General features: G+C 39.7%; 1 protein-coding gene across 4 annotated transcripts in view; it reads right to left on the bottom strand.

The window, feature by feature from the left end:
• Positions 1-18,292, bottom strand: part of LOC307045333 (2-oxoglutarate dehydrogenase complex component E1-like) — a 33,690-nt gene extending 15,398 nt beyond the window's left edge. For all 4 annotated transcript variants that reach the window (XM_079690927.1, XM_079690924.1, XM_079690925.1 and 1 more), the window contains exons 1-2: positions 18,134-18,292; positions 15,707-16,105 (exon numbers count right to left, since the gene is read on the bottom strand). In XM_079690927.1, the coding sequence (XP_079547053.1) occupies positions 15,707-15,946 (240 nt within the window). In that variant the 5' untranslated portion in view covers positions 15,947-16,105; positions 18,134-18,292. The remainder of the gene's footprint in view (positions 1-15,706; positions 16,106-18,133) is intronic.
• Between the last annotated feature and the right edge of the window lie 1,575 nt (positions 18,293-19,867).

Genomic DNA, 19,867 nt, shown 5'->3' with positions numbered 1-19,867 from the left:
CACGGAGGAGATGGCGGAGAAAACGCGCTCTGAGGTGTGGTTAAACTTTACCCGTCTCGATGTGGACAATCCTCGTTACCAAAAGTGCTATAAGAGTTTAGCATGTAAGGGCGGTAAGACAATTTGTCTAAACATTTAGCAAAAGTGCACCACATTCAGACGGAAGAATGCACCGGGTACGACTGTCTTTCTAGTAGCTCTGTAGCCCCATCCACGAGTAACGTTTCCACGTCAGGTGTTATGTATGCTAGCAGCAACACACGGAGCTAACTCAAGGATACAAACATGGGTTAATGATTAGAGGTAACAGAGTTATTTATTTTGTTAAAGTTTCAGCTATTCTGTTTACAGTTCTGTCATCAGATTATTTAATACGATTTGTTAAAACATTGTTGTTTCTTTTGATGTGAGATATTATGTATTTCATTTAAATAAAAAGCAATGTTAGTTTAGTTCACAATTTGTTTAGTTAGTTTACCTTATTTTTTTCTCCAAAAGAACCGATAAAAGTACCGTTAAAAGACCGGACCGATAAGCGGTATCGATAAAAGTAGTAGTACCGTTAAAACCTTAACGATACCCATCCCTACTCAGCGCTGAATAAAACAATGAAACATCTGAGACAACAGGTGGAAAGTTTGTAGGCGAAAATGGAAGATCTGGAAAATTGTAGCCGCAGATCTAATGTGCGACTGATAGGCTTGCCCGAAAACGCTGAAGGGAAGGATGCATGCACCTTTCTGGAAAAATGGATCCCTGAAATTCTGGGTGCCGGTTCGTTTGCAGCACTGCTCGCTATTGAAAGGGCGCACAGAGTTCCATCTGACAAACCGAAGTCAAACGCACCGCCTTGAGCACTTCTGATTAAGTTCTTAAACTACAAGGACAAAAAAACAAAGTGATGTCGGCTGCATATGAAAAGGGTAAAATCCACTTTGACAACCATCATATCATGTTTTTCCATGACGTCGCCAAGGAGATGGATAAAAAGCGCAGAGCCTACGATGGAGTTAAAACGAGGTGCAGAGACATGGGTCTGCGGTATGGAATACAATATCCATCCTCTTTCCGAGTGACACATGACGGCAACTCTCACCTCTTCACTTCTCCAACGGATGTACACACGTTCCTGGAAAAGATCCAGGAGAGGCTCAGAGATTGAAAAGTTCTGTGAAAGCACCTGGTGAGATTACCATAAAGAATGGCCTGCAGTATATTACTTGTTACTGTAAAAGGACAAAATCTACTATATACACTGTCAAAGTAAAGTTTTGGCTTTGCAGTATTTAGCAGTAATAATATCTATTTTGGATGTGGAGGCTATACACTGGTATATCTATTTACAGGTATTACATTACGCTGTTGAAGTGTGTTTTCTGTTATTGATACTGTTAAGAATAAGTGCTGTCCTTGAACGGTTAAATCTAAGTTATGCCTTCACACTCCCAAATTCACATTTTATATAATTTTCATTAGATATAAAACAAATTAATAATCCACATTTTAGATCCTAAAAATGGCAGCTAAACTTGGTGTTTACTTATGAATACATTTTATTTTAAGAGCTTTAAACTTGCTGCCTAGTGAATGAAAACATTGACAAGTTAAAGTGGAAATATTTTATAGAAGTTTTTTGTTCATTCCCTTTGTTAACATTTCTATAATTTGTATGGAAATTAGGACGGAGCGACACTTTAGGGACTTTTTTGTGGACATTTATTCTGTTCCTCAGTTTTGTGGACCAGATAGCTCCATGATTAGAGTCTTTAGGAGGGAAAGGGATGCTCATCGTTTGAGCAAAGCGAAGGGTGAGGTTCGTTTGGGTAATTTCACATGGGGTGTTTTATTTGTTTTATGTCATGTGTTTATTTTCTGTTCATATTGCAGTCAGCAAATGGGGTCGTGTTAAGCAGTCTGATAGGCAGTTTTATTTCAGTCAGGTGTTTATGGAATTTTGTTATTTTCTGTTTCATCTAAATACTGTTGTATTTTGTTTAGATAACAGAATATGACTTCCAATACAGAATTTAAGATAACTTCATGGAATGTACAATAGAGCTAAGAGGTTGAATTCCAAAATACTGCTTTTACAGGAATCACATTTGCCACAATGTGATATTGATAAGATCCAGAAAAGATGGAATGGTCAGGTCATCGCAGCCTCCTATTCTTCCCATGCTAGAGGGGTGTTAACTCTTATACACAAATCCATTCCTTTTAACATAATTAGGACTATCTCTGACCCAAGAGGCATATATTCCATTATTCACGGCACCCTTCTTACAGAAACCTTGAATATTGTCAATATATACGGCGCTAATGAGGATGTTCCCTTATTCTTCAAAAACATTTTTCTAACTTTATCCTCCCTCCCAGGCCATTATATCATAGGGGGAGACTTCAATTGTGCACTAGAGCCCAGTATAGACAGATCAAGGGGGACAGACTTGTCTCACACCCAAACAAGGAAAACCCTTAAAACAACTGATCCAGGATTTTTGATCCAGGATAATTTGTGTGACGTTTGGAGGTCATTTAAACCAGCTTCCAGAGAATATTGTGGTTTTTCCGCCACTCACCAAACTATTTCCTGGTTTCTATGGGTCTTATGTCAACGATTACAAAATGTTGGTATGACAATAGGGTCCTCTCGGACCATTCACCAATTTCATTATTGTTTAATAACTCTGATCTTACTATGAATCCGCCTTGGTGGCGTTTTTAATCCAGATGGCTACAGGATAGAACATTTGTTGAATTTGTATGAATACATATTGACCTCTATTTTAGCATGAATACTAACGAAACCTCTCCAACTGTACGCTGGGAAGCGTGTAAGGCAGGGATCACCAACTACATTTGTCCAAAGGCCAAAATGTATCCAATAGACACTATCGCGGGCCAGCGATTTTTATATAGCCCAGAATTTTGAAGTTGGGGGGGCGGGGATGCTAGTGGAGCACGCTCAGGTACTGTGGACCGCATAAAGCTTAGCAGACTCTTCACGCTAACGAAGGATCACTTCTAGGCAGGGTTGGGAGGGTTACTTTGTAAATGTAATCATCAGTTACTGAATACTGAATACATAATCTGAAAGTAATCAGAATACAGTTACGTGTCTTAAAAATGTAACATATTCAGATTACGTTTAGAATACTTTTGGAATACTTTCTTTTTCCATAACAGATGGGTATGTCTTGGTGAACAGGAGACACTTATTTTACTGTTTTAATGGCCTATCAAGAACTCAAACACAACATCTTGGTGTCATTCTGGACAGCTCTCTCATCTGCACCCCACATAAAAAACATCACCCGGACTGCATTCTTTGTACGGTCTTAAAACCTTTCCTTAGAATATGTTATGAATTGTAAGGTGTCCTTGAATGCTTTGAAAGCCGCCCCTAAATATAATGAATTATCATTATTATTTATTATCTGAAACGATGTAATAACTTTTAAAACTTTTTCCAGTCACTTGCCCCATGCATTCAGCAGCAGCAGGCCATTCACTTTGATTTGATCCCGTTATGAAATGTCATCATTTCGACAATAAAGAAATGCTACATAAATGTTATCTTGCACATTTTATCTAACCATCTCCGTTTCTAACTTTCAATATATTTAAAAAGAGATCTCTCTCTCATCTGCGTGCGGGGGCGGGGCCTCACAGACACGCTGCATCTCTCTCTCGCTCAGACATGCTGCAGCACTGTGCAGTGTGCACACAGTTCTGCCGGTAATGAATATTACATTTTGTGAGGAAACTCTTCCACCAATAATTCCAATAAGTATTCCAAAATGTATTAACTTCAGGTTTACGTAACTAACTGTAATCAGATTACTCATTTTTCAAATGTAACGCTAGCTGAATACTGTTAGCCTACTTGATTTTTGTATTCTGATTACGTAACGCCGTTACCTGCATTCCGTTACAACCATAGGTTCCAACCCAACCCTGCTTCTCGGCTACTGTCCCGCAGCTCCTGCCTCTCTGTTGGACTCTGTCGCAGCGGGGCTATCTATGCGGACTGCGGAGCGCATTAACCAGACTCTTCACAACAAAGGATCAATTCTTCTTCAAGGCAGGGAAGGTTTCGCAGTACCCAGTCTACTGTCCCGCAGCTGCTGCCTCTCTGTTGGACTGCGGTACTGCACCTTACTCACGAGACTTTGTAAAAAATGGGTGGGGGGCGAACGCACTAACCACTCCGCCAACGCCACAGTCACCCCCGTCGTGCTGGCCGGATGAGAATGTCTGGCGGGCCGCCAGTTGGTGGTCACTGGTTTAAGGCATACATTAGCAGGGGTAGGCAAGTAAGTTTGGCCGTGAGCCACAAGATGGCGGGCCAGAACATAATCAAAGCCTAATTCAAGGAATTTGTTTTTGGTAAGAGGGCGCAGCGCCCCTGTTCTCCGGTTCAGAAAAAACTCTGATATCGCTGATAACCCTCCCCATCAACACTATGATGCGCAGTCAGATCCGCTGATTGGTTCACTGATGATATAGGCGCCCAATCCAGAGCCTCTGGCTAGACCCGCCCAAAGGGAGGCTCGTCCTCTCTAGCCCCATTTCAGTCCCGTGTTAAAATTATCTGTATTTTAACAGACTTATCTTTTCAATTGAGGTGTATTTATTGTTCTCTTCGAAGTTTATTTTTCTCTGACATTTTAGGCAGGATGGTCCTCCCTTTCCTCAATGGACAAGCCTCCACTGAGTAAAGTAGAGTTATTAACTAGGTAGCAGTGTTATTTAACATACTTTTATTGTCAAGTATTGTCAAGTTCTCTGGGTTTTTGGCATTTATTTGAGTGTGTGTCCACATCTGAGAGGCTTGAGGGGCAACAGAGGACGCATGGACAACTCAAATCCTTTTTTCCTTTTCTTTATTTCAACTTTTCAAGGACACACAAAAAAAAATATTAAAGCATGTTTTGCTTTGCAATTTAATATATTATAACCTAAATTAATCAGTAACCAAGTATTTTACTCAAACTCAATGTATTTAATAGTTAAATAAGTACTTTAATTGACCTGGTTCCCCACAACCACACATTTGCATTATGTGACCCGCTCTATCGAAATCAGTCAGAAGTCGCAACGGCTAATTTAAAAATAAACGTGGATTTGCGTAAAAAAATAGTTTTTCGGGGTTCGGGTGTTTTGTTTGATTTAAATCAACAAAGTCTTGGCTTTCAGAATATGAAACTTGTATTTCCAAAATCACACGATAAATACATGTTTGAATCTTGTAAAGCAGGGGTGGGGAACATTTGGTACGGCCCTCGGGGTAATTTATAAACACACGCAAAAAAGAAAGAAATTCAAGAAATCTAGACCGCAAAATAATTAAACAAGCTTGTTTTTCCTGGCCAAGGTCAGGGTCCTTGAACACAACACGAGCCTAACGTGTCATCACGTGGTATATGTCTCGTCTGACTGGAGTGTAGTTCGAACGGAGAGCACCAGAACGCGGCTCCGGGCCGGGACTTCACAAATTGCAATACACATAAGGAGCTGTACACATGCCGCAGTTTTTGCGTGGCTGTGTCTTTAGTTGAAAGCCCAGTGGCGATCTGTCATACTGATCATACAGTCAATAACGTTGTTGTTATTAGCATCTGGTTAGCTAGCTATGCTAACGAATATCAGAAGCTTTTTCTCCAACCAGTGAGGTAAAGGCACATCTTTATATGATCATTATAGTTATAGAAAAATAAGAGAATAAAGTAAACAGTTATACAATACTAATATGAAAGTAAAAAAAAGTTGTTATTAATAAACAAGAATACAGTTTAAAAGGGAATTGATTTGTAAAATATCCATAAAGAAACAAATCTGCTTACAGTTCTGTTTCATATGGGTGTTGAGAGATGTATCCATAGATCTCTTCATGTTGCTCTCAAAGTGCACCAGATTGATGCTTTTAACTTCAACATTTAAAAAAAATCTTCATGGTGGTGCATGCCCCCAAACCCCCATAGATGAGGTTAGATCCGCCCCCCCCCCCACCCCACTTAAATCATGTCCACATGGATATGAAACTAAATACATTTGCACACAGCTTGTGTCCATATCTTTCTGTTTTGGTGGTCATGCCACGGTGCATGAATGCGCGGGTCATGGTCAAATATCTGGATTAAGAGGTTGCTTTTCCTTTGCACAGCATAAAAGAAACGCGAAATGAATGGGCTGTGATTTGAGTTTTTTAAGCAGACGTTGAGTTCAATAATTTGTACGTCCCTCGAAGGATGTTGTAAAAATGGAAATGGCCCTTGAGAGGAAAAAGGTTCCCCACCCCTGTTGTAAAGGCAAGATGACAGCTCTCACTCACGCTCTGCTCTGCTCTTCCGCAGCGCCACCCCCCCTCCCTCCGCTGACATTATGAATGTAAGGTGTATAGTAATCATAGATAACACGGCAGGGTCCATTACAGTTTGTTTTCATCTGATTTCAAATGAACAAAGTATTGGCTTTCAGAATATAAAACTTGTTTCGGCAAATTCAGATGATAAATACAACTTTGAAGATTGTAACGGCATAATTACAAGCGGAGAACGGAGTAACTTGACGTCACAGCAGGCATAACAACAGCCGGTGTTTCTCGTGAGTGTTTTCCCCGGGAAACACACACAATACACACAAACGCAAAAATACACAAACACAATTTTTCCTTCCACCGATACATGCGAGTCGTCCTTTTCTTCAATTAATGCGATAAAGACGCACGAGAGAAATCGATTGACGCATAAAAACCTCGAGAACTGCCTGCGGATTAAAGTGACGTCCATATCAGCAGTTTGAATGAATGAATGAATGAATGGCTCATTGTAATTATTATCCCTAATGTAGCGTGTTTGCTCTGTCGTTTCAGGAGCATATGCACCACCACTCCTCACCCTCCATGATCAAGCGGCTTCTCCAATGTTGTTGTCAATGTTTTGCCTGAACTTTGTTACTGTTCACATGTAAGTAAACATTACGTTTGAATGATTTAGTGAGCTGGTGTTATTTTTTTCAAAGCACACACCGAATGTTGGCTATTTCAGCACCACGCGCTGTCCACCTATTGATCCACTATCAGCGTCAGTGCACCCCGCAGCCTGATTGTGCCTGTGCTGTGTCATTCACTCTCAACATGGATAAAGTACAATAAGCATTCTTCAGGTGTAGGTAGATTCTCTATTCGGACATTATAGCCTATATGTGAGAATGTCGGTCCGATGTTGTAAAAAAAAAAAAAAGAAAACTCAAAATAATTTTTTATTTTTTATTCTCAAAATTACGGTACAAATATTATTGCTGGCGGGCCAACAATGGCCCGCGGGCCGCCTGTTGCCGACCCATGCATTAGGGGCATGATTATTAGCTATTCTAGATCGCAGAACAAAGCCTTTATATCCAAATTAAATTCACTGGAGGGTTGTATTAAAGATTTGGAGGATAGGATTGTTACCCAAGATTCCCCAGAACTGCAAGCAAAACTTTTGGTCCTAAGGACTCAATATAGTGAATTATCGAGTAACCAGACAGCTGCTAGCTTACTAAGATTAAAACAAAGCTACTACGATCAGGGAGAAAAGGCGGGCAAAATATTGGCTTGGCGTATTAAAAAATTGCAATCTGAAAAGGGCTATCAACAGCATTAAAACAAATGGTAAATTAACAAATGACCCTGCAGAAATAAATAGTGCTTTTAAAATGTTTTATGAAAAATTTGATACATCCAAACATGAAGATTCAGGCCAACAGGAACATTTTCTAAGTTAATTAGTTTTCCCCACTATTTCAACTGATTCAAAAGGAAAACTAGACCATATCATAGGAACTGACGAGCTTTCAGAAGCCATAACCAGCATGACGGGGGGAAAGGCGGCTGATCCAGATGGTCTTCCTATAGAAATCTATAAACAATTTAAAGATAAGCTACTACAACCACTTTTGGATATGCTGTTGGAGTCATACGAAAAGGAGGACTTCCCACCATCTCTTAGAGGGGCACTAATCACTCTGATGCTAAAACCAGTAAAGGACCCCACCGACTGCATCATACAGACCAATCTCTCTGCTTAATACAGATAGCAAAATGTGATGTAAGACGTTGTCGAGACTCCTAAACTAACTACTGCCTGCCATGATTAAAGATGATCAAAATGGTTTTATTCAGGGAAGGCAAGCTTTTCCTAATGTTAGAAGGGTACTAAATATTCTTTATGAAAAAAGATGGTCACCTATTATGGCACTGCTGTCCTTAGGCGCAGAGAAGGCCTTCGACCGAATTGAGTGGAAGTATTTGTTTGAAGTGTGGGAGAGGTTTGGAATAGGCGAAGGCTTTCTCATATGGATCAGGGCGATATACAAGAACCCAACAGCTGAAGTGGTGACAAATAATATTACTTCTACATCCTTCTCATTGCAGAGATCTACATGTCAGGGCTGCCCCCTCTCCCCATTGCTGTTTGTGTTAGCAATGGAGCCATTTGCCATGGCTATTAGAGACTCTCCATCTATATCTGGGATCTCAGTAGGTGACTTGGATCATTGAATATCACTTTATGCGGACGATGTTGTTCTTTTTTTATCAAATCTTGAGTATTCTGTACCATCTCTGTTAGAACTAATTACGACCTTTGGGGAATTCTCAGGCTACAAAATAAATATGCATAAATCCTCAATACTTTATCTAAATGAACAAGAGAGGCAGCAACCTAGAATACAAACTCCCTTTTCAGCTCATAGGGAAGGATTCACCTATTTAGGAATAAAAATCACACCTGAAATTAATGACCTGGTTCCAGCCAACTATAACCCTGTTGTAGACTCTGTGGTAAAATCGCTTAACAGATGGACTTTAATGCCAATCTCCTTAATCGGTTGTGTTAACATCTTAAAAATGAACACATTACCCAAATTGCTCTATTTGTTTCAATCAATCCCCTTACCCCCACCCGAGTCATTTTTTCAAAAATGTAAGAAAATATTTACCAACTTTATCTGGAATAATAGACGCTCTAGGCTCCGTTTTACCCTACTTTACTTGCCTTATGACAGAGGGGGTCTAAAACTGCCCAACCTACGCTGGTACTATTGGGCAGCACAACTGAGAGCAGCCATGTGCTACTTCTCCCCAGAGGAAGCTCCAGCGTGTGTCAAGATTGAAGCATGCTCAGCTCAAGGGTTATCGCTTAGTAGCTATCTTTATTCTTCTGAGCCAAAAAAGCTAGGGAAAAACACACAAAAAACCTTTCTAAGAAATACCATACACATCTGGCATGAGGTCCAAAGATATATAGGGGACACCCCCCCCCCCCCCTCACTGTCAGGTTTCACCCCCATATGGGGCAATAGTCAATTTATACCTGGTAGAGAAGATGCTGGTTTTAAGACTTGGGCGAACAAGGGATTAAGCAGGATTACCGATTTCTACAATGATGGAAAATTAATATAATTTACTGAAATACAAGAAAAGTATGATATTCCTTCTAAGCACTTCTTTAAGTTTTTAAAAATAAGACATTTTATCTCTGTATCTCAAAACCGCTCACTTACTCAGCCACCTCTCTCAATGTTGGAAGACATTACAGTTAAAACACGTGGTTGGTAGAGGCCAGCTATCGCTGCTCTATAAAAATCTTTGTAGACAAGTCACCTGAATCTTCAGAAGATAAACTTAAAAGCTGGAGGCTTGATTTACAAGAGGAAATCTCTGAAAAATAATGGTCTGAAGTGCCTGAAGGCTCAAAAACAAACAATCAACACACGGCTTAAGTTGATACAATTGGATTTTAAGAACATATATAACGCCATCAAAACTACATCACTTTAATCCCAATACCCCAGACACCTGCTTTAAATGTAACAATGCTAAAGGATCACTCTTTCACTGTTTGTGGGAATGTAATGTGGTCAATAGTGTTTGGAAGGAGGTTCTTAACATGATTAACCAGATAACAAAACTGAAAATCCCTTGTCAGCCAAAGTTGTGCATCCTGGGTATTTATTCAAAAGACTTTGTTTCTAAGAAGAGTGAGCGTGCACTTATAGTCTTTTACAAGCTAAGAGGGCAATAGCTATAGAATGGAAAAATGCGAACAAACCTATTATGAATAAATATATTAAGGATCTGTCAGCATGTGTCGCTTTTTAAAAACTAACACATTACTAAAGGAAAGCTGGCAGTTTCGAAAATATCTGGGGGAGCTTCATGGAGTTTCTGAAAAATAATGTTTGTAATGATTAATAACACCAAAGACCGGGGCGGGGAAGGGGGCAACGGGAATACGATTCTAAAGTGTAGTCGCCCACGTTATATTCTTTCAGATTTTTGTTCTGTATCATCTGTATACTGACCTGTGTTTATTTACATGCCTATTCATTTGATTTTATACTGTATCTGCCACCTAGACTGACCATGTCTGTATGTGTAATGTTCGTTATTTTTATTTTATGTATGTGTAATGTTCGTTATTGTATGTATGTGTAACGTCCATATTTGAAAACTGCAATAAAAATATTGTTAAAAAAATTAAATAACTGGGCAATATTGCCTTGAATCAACATTGACACTAGGGCAGCACGATATTGGAAAAAAAACTGACATTGCGATTTTTTTTCCCCCTGCGATATATATTGCGATATGAAAGCATTACAGGAATTGAAGAAAAGACCATTTTTTTTCCCGCAAACCATCCTTTCTTGAACTTTAAATGCTATACAATTGGTATTTTTTAAACTATATTTAACCGGATGAAGGATTTTAGTCACGGACTTCTGGATCTTAAGTTATCAGAGCAGCAAGCTGAGCTAGCTCGGTTAGCAGCACCCAACTTCCCAGGAGAAACACATTAAACTACTTTATTCAGTGTTTTTACCTTTAATCACCGAGTCCGTTTGCTTTGGAGATTTGATTGTGATTGGTGGTTTGCTGTGCATGCAGAGCCTGCATGTCACTCACTCAAGTACCCCTGACATGAGAGCCGCGCAAGTTTTCCTTTTGTAGCAAGCAGCAAAATAATTGTAACATGACATGTTTGAGCTAATTTGCCTACTTAATACTTTTTTTTTTAAATCGCACATCCACGCGATGTGAATATCGCGCATGCGCATATCGCGATTATCGTCACGACACGATATATCGTGCAGCCCTATTCACACAGCTTCTTTTGTCCTCCTTGTGTAGCTGAATTTGTTCCGTTTAACTCTGCACATTTTCGGATACAATTTATTTGTATAGTTAGATTTCAACGGTGATAAGATTGTTCCTGTACCGTTGGATCCAAACATTTACAATAATCTCTGTAAAGTTGTTTTTCTTTTTATACAAAGAATTGATATCCAAAATTGTTTTTATCCAACAAAATATTCTGCTTCAAAACATATTTGCTTGCTGTTTTCACTGATAGGTCCTATGCATGTGTGTATTTGGAATGTTGTGTTTGTGTGTACACAATAACAGAGGAAAACTGAATTTCACATCCGGATTAACAAAGGGTCAAATATTATTCAAGTTAATTAGTTGTTACAAAAAAGATAATTATAATAATAGTATGTATTGCGACAGCAGGATACCATCAAAGTCGCTGAGAGGCTGAGGCCGGGCCTGTTTGATATTGTATGACACGCTAAAATTGTATTTGCTGAGATCAAACCTCTGTTGAATTGTAATGTAGTTTAATGAAAAATACGCGGTGATCAAACATAGACATTGTAATAATAATGATCAAAGCAATCATTAATCTTGCGGTCAACAAAAAGTACAACGGCCCTGTGTCACTCTCTCTTCCACACACACACACACACACACACACACACACACACACACACACACACACACACACACACCTCACGCAGGTGAACCGGATTATAATGAGTGCCGCCCATATCCATGTGACCCAAGCTAACCAATCAACAGTGATCAAACAAATATCTTATATTAAAACAAAACGCATTACTATACATGTTTCATGGCTCCTACAGTATACTTTGGCTTGGATCAAGATGTCATTACTTTCATACCAACGTCTGTGGAAACATGTTGAGGAAATAAGAACCTACCAGTACCTCGTTCGCTCTTAGATATAGTAAAGTAATAGTATAAAGTAGCATTAAATGACAAATCAAGTAAGGAGTGTTGGTGAGATACTGAGGCCAAAACCTTTTGACTTCCCCCACTAAACAACAAATTCTGCTATGATGAGTCAACAAAGGACTTTCAGGAGACGAATGTATGACTCATGGTATCCAAAAATATAATTATGTTCTATCTTAGCAGCTGATAAACATTTTGCCTTTAGACTAGCTTGTATAAACTTATTTTCCTATTCTTATAGCCACAAACAGTATCACAGTTCCAGGAAGAATCTGTGCGCAGGCAAAAAGAACATGCCGCCTGTTTCTCTGCGGTTCATCAACTCATTCTAGACTCATGAGTCACAGACTCTCCGCCCTGCACATAAACATCTGCTTCCCACCCTGAAACATACTGCACATTTAACCCTCATGCTTCCACCACTTCAGCAAATACAAGCCTTCTCTTCACTACACATTCAGAAATATTACTAGGGGTGTAACAAACTCAACATTCACAGTTCCGTATGAACGTCGGTGTCACAGTGTGGTATGTTATAGTTACACAAAAGGAAAAACATGTAGAAAAAAAATGGTATACTCATATACAGGAATAATGTCAATAAGAAAATATAAATTAAACAAATGTCAATAATGCTGCATCATGTGCGACCCACCAACTTGGACCTTACCCCCTCTTCTAAGAGCACCGCGATTGTTAAGAGAGCAGAATTTTCTCAATATACCAAAACCAGTGAAAATCCACTATTCTCAATACCAAAACTCGATACCATGATGGAATAACTAAAAAAAAATAATAGATTAACTTCAAGATACAGTCCTTATTTACATACAGGTTAAACAGGTCAGGTTTCCCAGCTAAGATAAACATTATTTAATCAAGTTTAAAGTTTTTTGGGCAGAATCCTGATCAACACATGATGCCTAATACGAATGTTTACTGAAGAATGCTTGAATGCGCTACAATGCTAATTTACGGAATGTATGTTCAATGGCTGCCGACTGCTAGCGGCTAACATAACTAGTTCTCCTCCGGCAGATTTTAACACAGATTTGTTGTTGACAATGTAGCACTCTAAAAAGGGAATAATCTGCGTCGCCTGGATGTATCGATAGTGAGTTTACTTTGTCTCCAAACACAAAGGGACGCCCTAAGTCTACTGGCCACTACGGTGCCTGTGGTCCTGGATAAAAACAGACCATCACGTTTTCAGAATTATTACTAGGTATGGGGGGGGTCAGAGTAGTTTTACAAAATCCTATAGGAAACATTACTATACTAAATACTAATAATTTCTCTCTTGTTTAAGTGCAGGGCTTTTAGGTTCGCTGAGTATGGACGAGGGGAGCCAGTATTGACATGTATATATAAAGATGTATATATTTACATCTTATATGCTGTGACACCTTAAATTCCCTACGAGGATTAATAAAGATGGATTTCTTTTTCAAGCTCCTGCACCTAGAAGAATTCAGTCCCACTGTAGGTCAGTTCTGCTAAACTGATAACAGCAAGGTCACAGTGACTGATCTTTACATAACAACTGACACACACATTTGCACGGTCGGCCGCCGTCATTATGCACAACAAGTACTTTTCCTTTACACACACACACACACACACACACACACACACACACACACACACACACACACACACACACACACACACACACACACACACACACACACACACACACACACACACACACACACACACACACACACACACACACACACACACACACACACACACACACACACACACACACACACACACACACACACACACACACACACACACACACACACACAGTGATCATTTAATATACTAATCTCTTCACTTTTATCTGAGCTCTCCTTTAATACACATTACTTGTATGTTTTGCACTAGGTCTACTCCTCTGTAAAGGTATCGTATAACCGTTTTTCGGCCCTAAATATAATTAAAACTGTACTAGTGTTTGCACCACTTTTTCCTGATGGGAAACGGATATGTTTGTTATTCTCCAATCTGGCTGGCTGCTTAACGTTTTGGGCACTCATGTTCTCTAATCAATCAATCAATCAATGTTTATTTATATAGCCCAATATCACAGATGTTACATTTGTCTCAGTGGACTTCACAGTTTGTACAGAATATCAGTATGACAATACGACACCCTCTGTCCTTAGACCCTCACATCGTACAAGGAAAAACTTCCAGAGAAAACCCAGTTTAAAGGGAAAAATGGGAGAAACCTCAGGGAGAGCAACAGAGGAGGGATCCCTCTCCCAGGATGGACAGACGTGCAATAGATGCCGTGTCTAAGGGCACTTTGGTTTCTTCAAGATTTGTGAGGACAAACTCAAGCCATCAATCATAAAGGAAGTCATAATGAATACATGCCTTAATACCCTAATATACCCATGCCTTAATACCCTAATATTCACCAGGTTGGAAGTGAGGATTTGTGAGGCAGAAAAAAACATATTTAAAAAGGTCACATGTCATGCTTTTCCGGTTATTACCCGTCCCCTTGTGTGTTATGAAGGTTTTTATGCATGTAAACAGTGTGCAGAGTCAAAACCCTCAAAGTACACCCTGTAGCGAGTAAAACTCTAACACAGAAAATACCTCCCCAAAACGCCTCGTTGGAGATACGTCAATGTCCATTGTTTACTTCCTGGGTATCGTGACGTAGGAATGGCCAGTAGCCGCGCCCAGAGCTATGACGCGATACGATCATGCGGTACCCGGAACCAAATGGACCAATCCGTGGAGCCGTTACGTTACGTCCGCGGAGCAGTTACGTTAAGCCCCCGCTGATTGGTCCAAATTGACCAATCCACGGACTTCCTCTCACACACACACTCAGTGCAGGCAGCTCTGCTGATTTCTCCTCCCTGGCTGCAGGCTGATAACAGACAGTTGGGATCGCGGCGAAAAACTCTCTGCAGACCCATTCTCACAGCGTTTATCAACCTTTCTCTTACTCAATATCAAGCCACACTTATTGTTTTTACTTTAGCTGTGACTTTGTGTGTGCTCAGGGTGAGTTTGGATGTGTTTCGCTGTCGGTAAACAAGGAAACCACACCTCCACGGAGCTCAGCGCGATTCACAATGTCCCAACCAATCAGAGCACACTGTGCTCATCGGGAGGGTGGGGGCTGGAGCTATTGGAGCTACAACGAGCCGTTAAAGGCAGAGTGAAATTCAGTGAATAGTATACACGTAGTTTACAGAGATGCTGTATCAGAAACCAATGTGAGTTTGGAGAATTAAACAATATAAATCTATTCTAGTAGACCTCAACAATGGAATTATGATCAGTGGAAATGGCCATGACAAGGGACCTTTAAATGAAACTCCTTTGAGTTTTAAGAGCGGCCTCTTTGTACAGCAGAACAGCCCAGTCATGTGATTGACCTTCAAGAAGCTATTATTAGCTTGGTTGTCCTTTAAGAAACAGGCAAAATGTGTGGTTGTTCCTACCGACAGCACAAGCTCCATTCTGTCAAACCATGAGACGAAGGAAGCAGAAGTGGTCATACACCGACTTATTTCTGTTCTAGGACTCATTCCTGCACCACTCTATATATCTCAGTTTGAAGTACCCCACCAGACTGCTCCTTACCTTGTGGACACTCTTGGGGTCCTCCATCCAGGCGAAGTACATCTCCTCCACATAGTTGGAGCTCGTCCCGTTCAGGAACGGCTCCGAGGCCACAGGTGCCGTGTAGCACCTGATTGGCAGAAACGTCCTTGTGCCACCTCTGGAGGGGCCTGTGATTGGCCGCTGCGGGCCGACAGTCTGCGCCGCCTGTGAGGTGGTTAGCGGACGCAACCGCGCCGCACAAGTCCTTAAACGATGCATTTGCAGTCCTTAAAGTATCACACACACGATGGTGGTGGTCAGGCCGACGGGCCGGACGTCCTCAACCTCAGAACAACGACGGGATTAAAAAGTCACTCCACCGGAGTTAGTCCCAGGAAAAACAGGGAGGAAGGAAGTGTCCACAAGTCTGTTTGTCCACTGAGAGAGAGAGAGAGAGAGGGGACACTTTGTTAGAGAAATAGTGGGTTTGAATATTTACATTTCAAACACCACAACATGGACACTAACATTACTGACGTGAACTTTCCACTCACACATTCTGAACTTGAAGGGGAAAAAATGTAAATCTGACTCAAATGTGAAAGTAAATGGCGTGCGCATATGGGCCTGTCATATCAACAGTAACATTCATTGGCTGATACTGATGACATGCCAATGGGTGACTTTTTTGACATTGTCGTAACGACATTTTAATTTCAAAACACAAAGTGTATTTCATGAAGTGGCAACGCAGGCCAGTAAAAACACTTTGGCCATTAAACAATGCTTTTGTTTTTGATATTTGCCTCATGAGATAATTCTAATGGCCATTTTAATTGTGTTCTGAAGGCTGAACCCTGTGACCCTGAAATGCCCCCCCAGCACCGCATTAGTGAAAATGTTAAAGTCAAGGAACATTTCGTCACAAAGTGTTCAGGTGTCTGCAAGAAACTGTGAAATAGAACTGTTCTTGCAGGGTAGCCTGGAGAATAGCATAGGAATGGGATTGGAGACATTCCAGTTTCAGGAGTTCTTTCATTTCTCTGTTACGGGATTGTTATTGGACAGAAGTGAAAATCCTGTGTCTGACGTGCATTAGAAGAGACAAAGTGACAAGCTGTAAAAATGTTGTAAATTCAGGCATCTGATGTTCTTGATTTGATCTAAGACCTGCATGTTTTCATGCTTACCCGGCAAATCCTGCTTTTGTTTACTATTAACTTTTGGGAATTACTACTTTTGCTTTTTATTTTTTAAATATAGATATTTTTTCCATTACTACGGCTTGCCGATGATAACATATTAATTTCCCTGCACGTTGGGAACCTGCCAAATGTTGTTCTGTTTTAAGTGTACTACCAGCTTAACGGTCCTGATCTACATCCCACAACCATTGACATGTGCAAATCAGTCAGAGGCAGTGGTATGTCAAACGTATACATTAAATCTAAGTTCATAGTAGTGGGATATTCAGTTGCATTTATCATACTCCCTGTAACATCCAAAATCATAGGTCTACTTTGGATGATGCATAACTTTGCAAATTAATTTAAAGTATTGATTAAGTTCCTTTGTAGGAGTCAGAACGGGTATCACAAAACTGCAATACAATATCATTTTTTTCTTAAACCCCTAAAAAGGTAGTTAAACCGTCTGTACATGTTCTTAGCTACGTTGGGAGACATTGTTTTATGACCGATTAGGATATTTTGCCGAAGCACATATTCCGTTATGGAATTCTGCATTTGAGATATTTGCAGTCTGATAGAGCAAAGGAACCTGTGCTGTGTCTTCATGTGTTCCCTCAGCTGCTGTGTTTTGACCTTGTTGGGTCTTCACTCCCTGCCTCCATTCCTCTTCACTCACCCACGGCCTGTAGGCGGCCACCACCCGCCTTCCCGGCCTCTTCATTGGTTGAAATAGGACTCCAAAGGTATTACTATTGGCTACAGCAGCTGTTTGACACTTTGTCCTTTCACGAGTCATGACTTCCTTAAAAAATACTGCTATAAAAAAACATTGTAAAATTATGCTTTCCTCCGAATGTGAAAGACACAGAATGAAGGATAAAGACAGCTGCACGTTATACAGTATGTGGAACCGACTACATTATTAGCTTTAGAGCTAACATTATATAATTAGCCGGTTAGCTTGTACTTTCTCTATTAATTGCCATTTGCACTAGCAGCTAATAGGTGCCTATGTAGTTGAAGTTCCGGGAGATTTATCATGATTGTGTGAATTTCGTACTTTAACCGTTAGAGACAGTTTCAGCGAATAATTTGAAATATGAGCTAACAGTCCCGGTAAGGGAAGTGTGTGTTAGTTAGCATGCGGCTAACATGCTAACAGGTTTGGTATTCTGCAGGACGGATTTTACTGTGACCCGGGGTCCATCTCTGTGTACAAAGAGGGTTCCACACAGACACACAGGCCTCCTTAAAGTCTTAAATCCCGGTTACTGACCTCCAAAATGAGTTTCAGCGGCTCCCCTCTCGGCCCGTATCCCGGATGCCCTTCGCCTCTCCCGGTGAAATTATGACAGCTCGAGGGGCGCGGAGCATGGAAGGAAGCGAGGCAGGCCCGTGCGTGATGAGGAGACGACGTGACGCAGTGCAGACGTCAAAACACAAGGGGGCGGGGCACGTCTCACGATTCATTTTTTATTCATAAAAAACGATAAATAAATAAAATAATAATAATACATGAATTGATTTTGAATCAAATTCATTAAAAAAAATAAAATAATGTTTAATTTAAATAGTTACTAAAACGTTTTTTAAACAATAATTGTTAAACAAATAGGAAACATAGAGGTTTTTTATCTTGTTGCTTTGTAAATAAAAGGTTCAATTGTAGTTTACTATAAAACTATTTTTATTTGAAAAATATCGTATTAGACTAAGAATAAGTTATGGTCATTTGAAATATGTTATGTTTTCATTTTAAACATATGTGTTTCCATAATATAGATATATAACAATATAATAACTGTAATGGATTGTGATATGAAATAAAATACAAATATACATAAATAGAAATACATTGAAAAATAGTGCCAATAATGCTGCATAGTTATTTTTCTAAAAAACAATAAAAAATACGTTTTATATTTTAAAAACATTATTTGAAATCATATTTGACTTGCATTCCTTACATCAAAATGTACCTATTGTTTGTGCATATATACATATATATATATATGTATATAGTTCATGTTTTACCTTTGCTTACATTGTTTTAAGCTGTATTTCTATTGCTGTACATTACATTGAGAGTAAAACGCAAGGTCAAATGTGTTTTATGTGTTGCCTTTAAAACAGATTCTGATTCCAGTAAATGCTAATTAAATTCATTGGCAGGTAAAACTCTGATTCAAATTTCTTTGCCACAAACATGATCCTGAGTATTTTGTGCAATTTAATTACAAGGTTTTCAATTCAACAAAACCATTCCGTTATTGAAGTTCATTAAATGATTACATGGAGCGGCAGGGTGGATTCATCCGAGCAAACCGGCAGCACAGGTTTGGGCTCTACAGTTATGGATCTGCTCCAGGGCCGTTGCTATGGTAGAGAAACAAAATGTCCAGAGAGGAGCAATGTTGATTTCTGCTCCAACAGGTCAGAGATCACAGTTTACTATCATCAACTTTTTTCAAAAACAATGTCACCCAACACAGCAATATTTAATAATGAAATACAATTATTACCACAAAGAATAGGTTTACATTTCCAAAAAGTTCAAAGAGGAAACCTATATAAAATAATTTATTATAATAAAAAGAGGTGATGAGTTTCTCTGTATGGTGGTGTCAGTGCTTACTGGGAGATCAGGTGACAAGCTTTCGACCAATCATACTTTACCGCTTTACCTGCTGTTACATTTCAAAGGTTAAGCATTAATATACGTGTTCTTTGAGGCTTTTTACCCTGAGTTCTATCGCTCAGGCTGCCTACATATTCCCAACAAATGACAGGCCCATTCTCCAATCTCACAGACTTTGATGTGCATTAAGTATGTAAGGGCTCAATGTCCCACTTTCAAATCATGAAGTTATTGATTATGCGCCTTTCTAAGAGTCCAAATATCTTCAGATTTTCCTGAAGGTTTTACCCATAGTTCATAGCAACATTAGTGTTGTACAAAATGTGGCTGACCTGCCTGCAAAAAAAAGAAACCCAAAACAAACATGGATGG

Source organism: Notothenia rossii, assembly GCF_949606895.1.
Source record: "Notothenia rossii genome assembly, chromosome: 6".
Classification (NCBI taxonomy): Eukaryota; Metazoa; Chordata; class Actinopteri; order Perciformes; family Nototheniidae; genus Notothenia; species Notothenia rossii.
The sequence above is the reverse complement of the archived record's forward strand: the minus strand, read 5'-3'. Positions and strand labels throughout refer to the sequence as shown.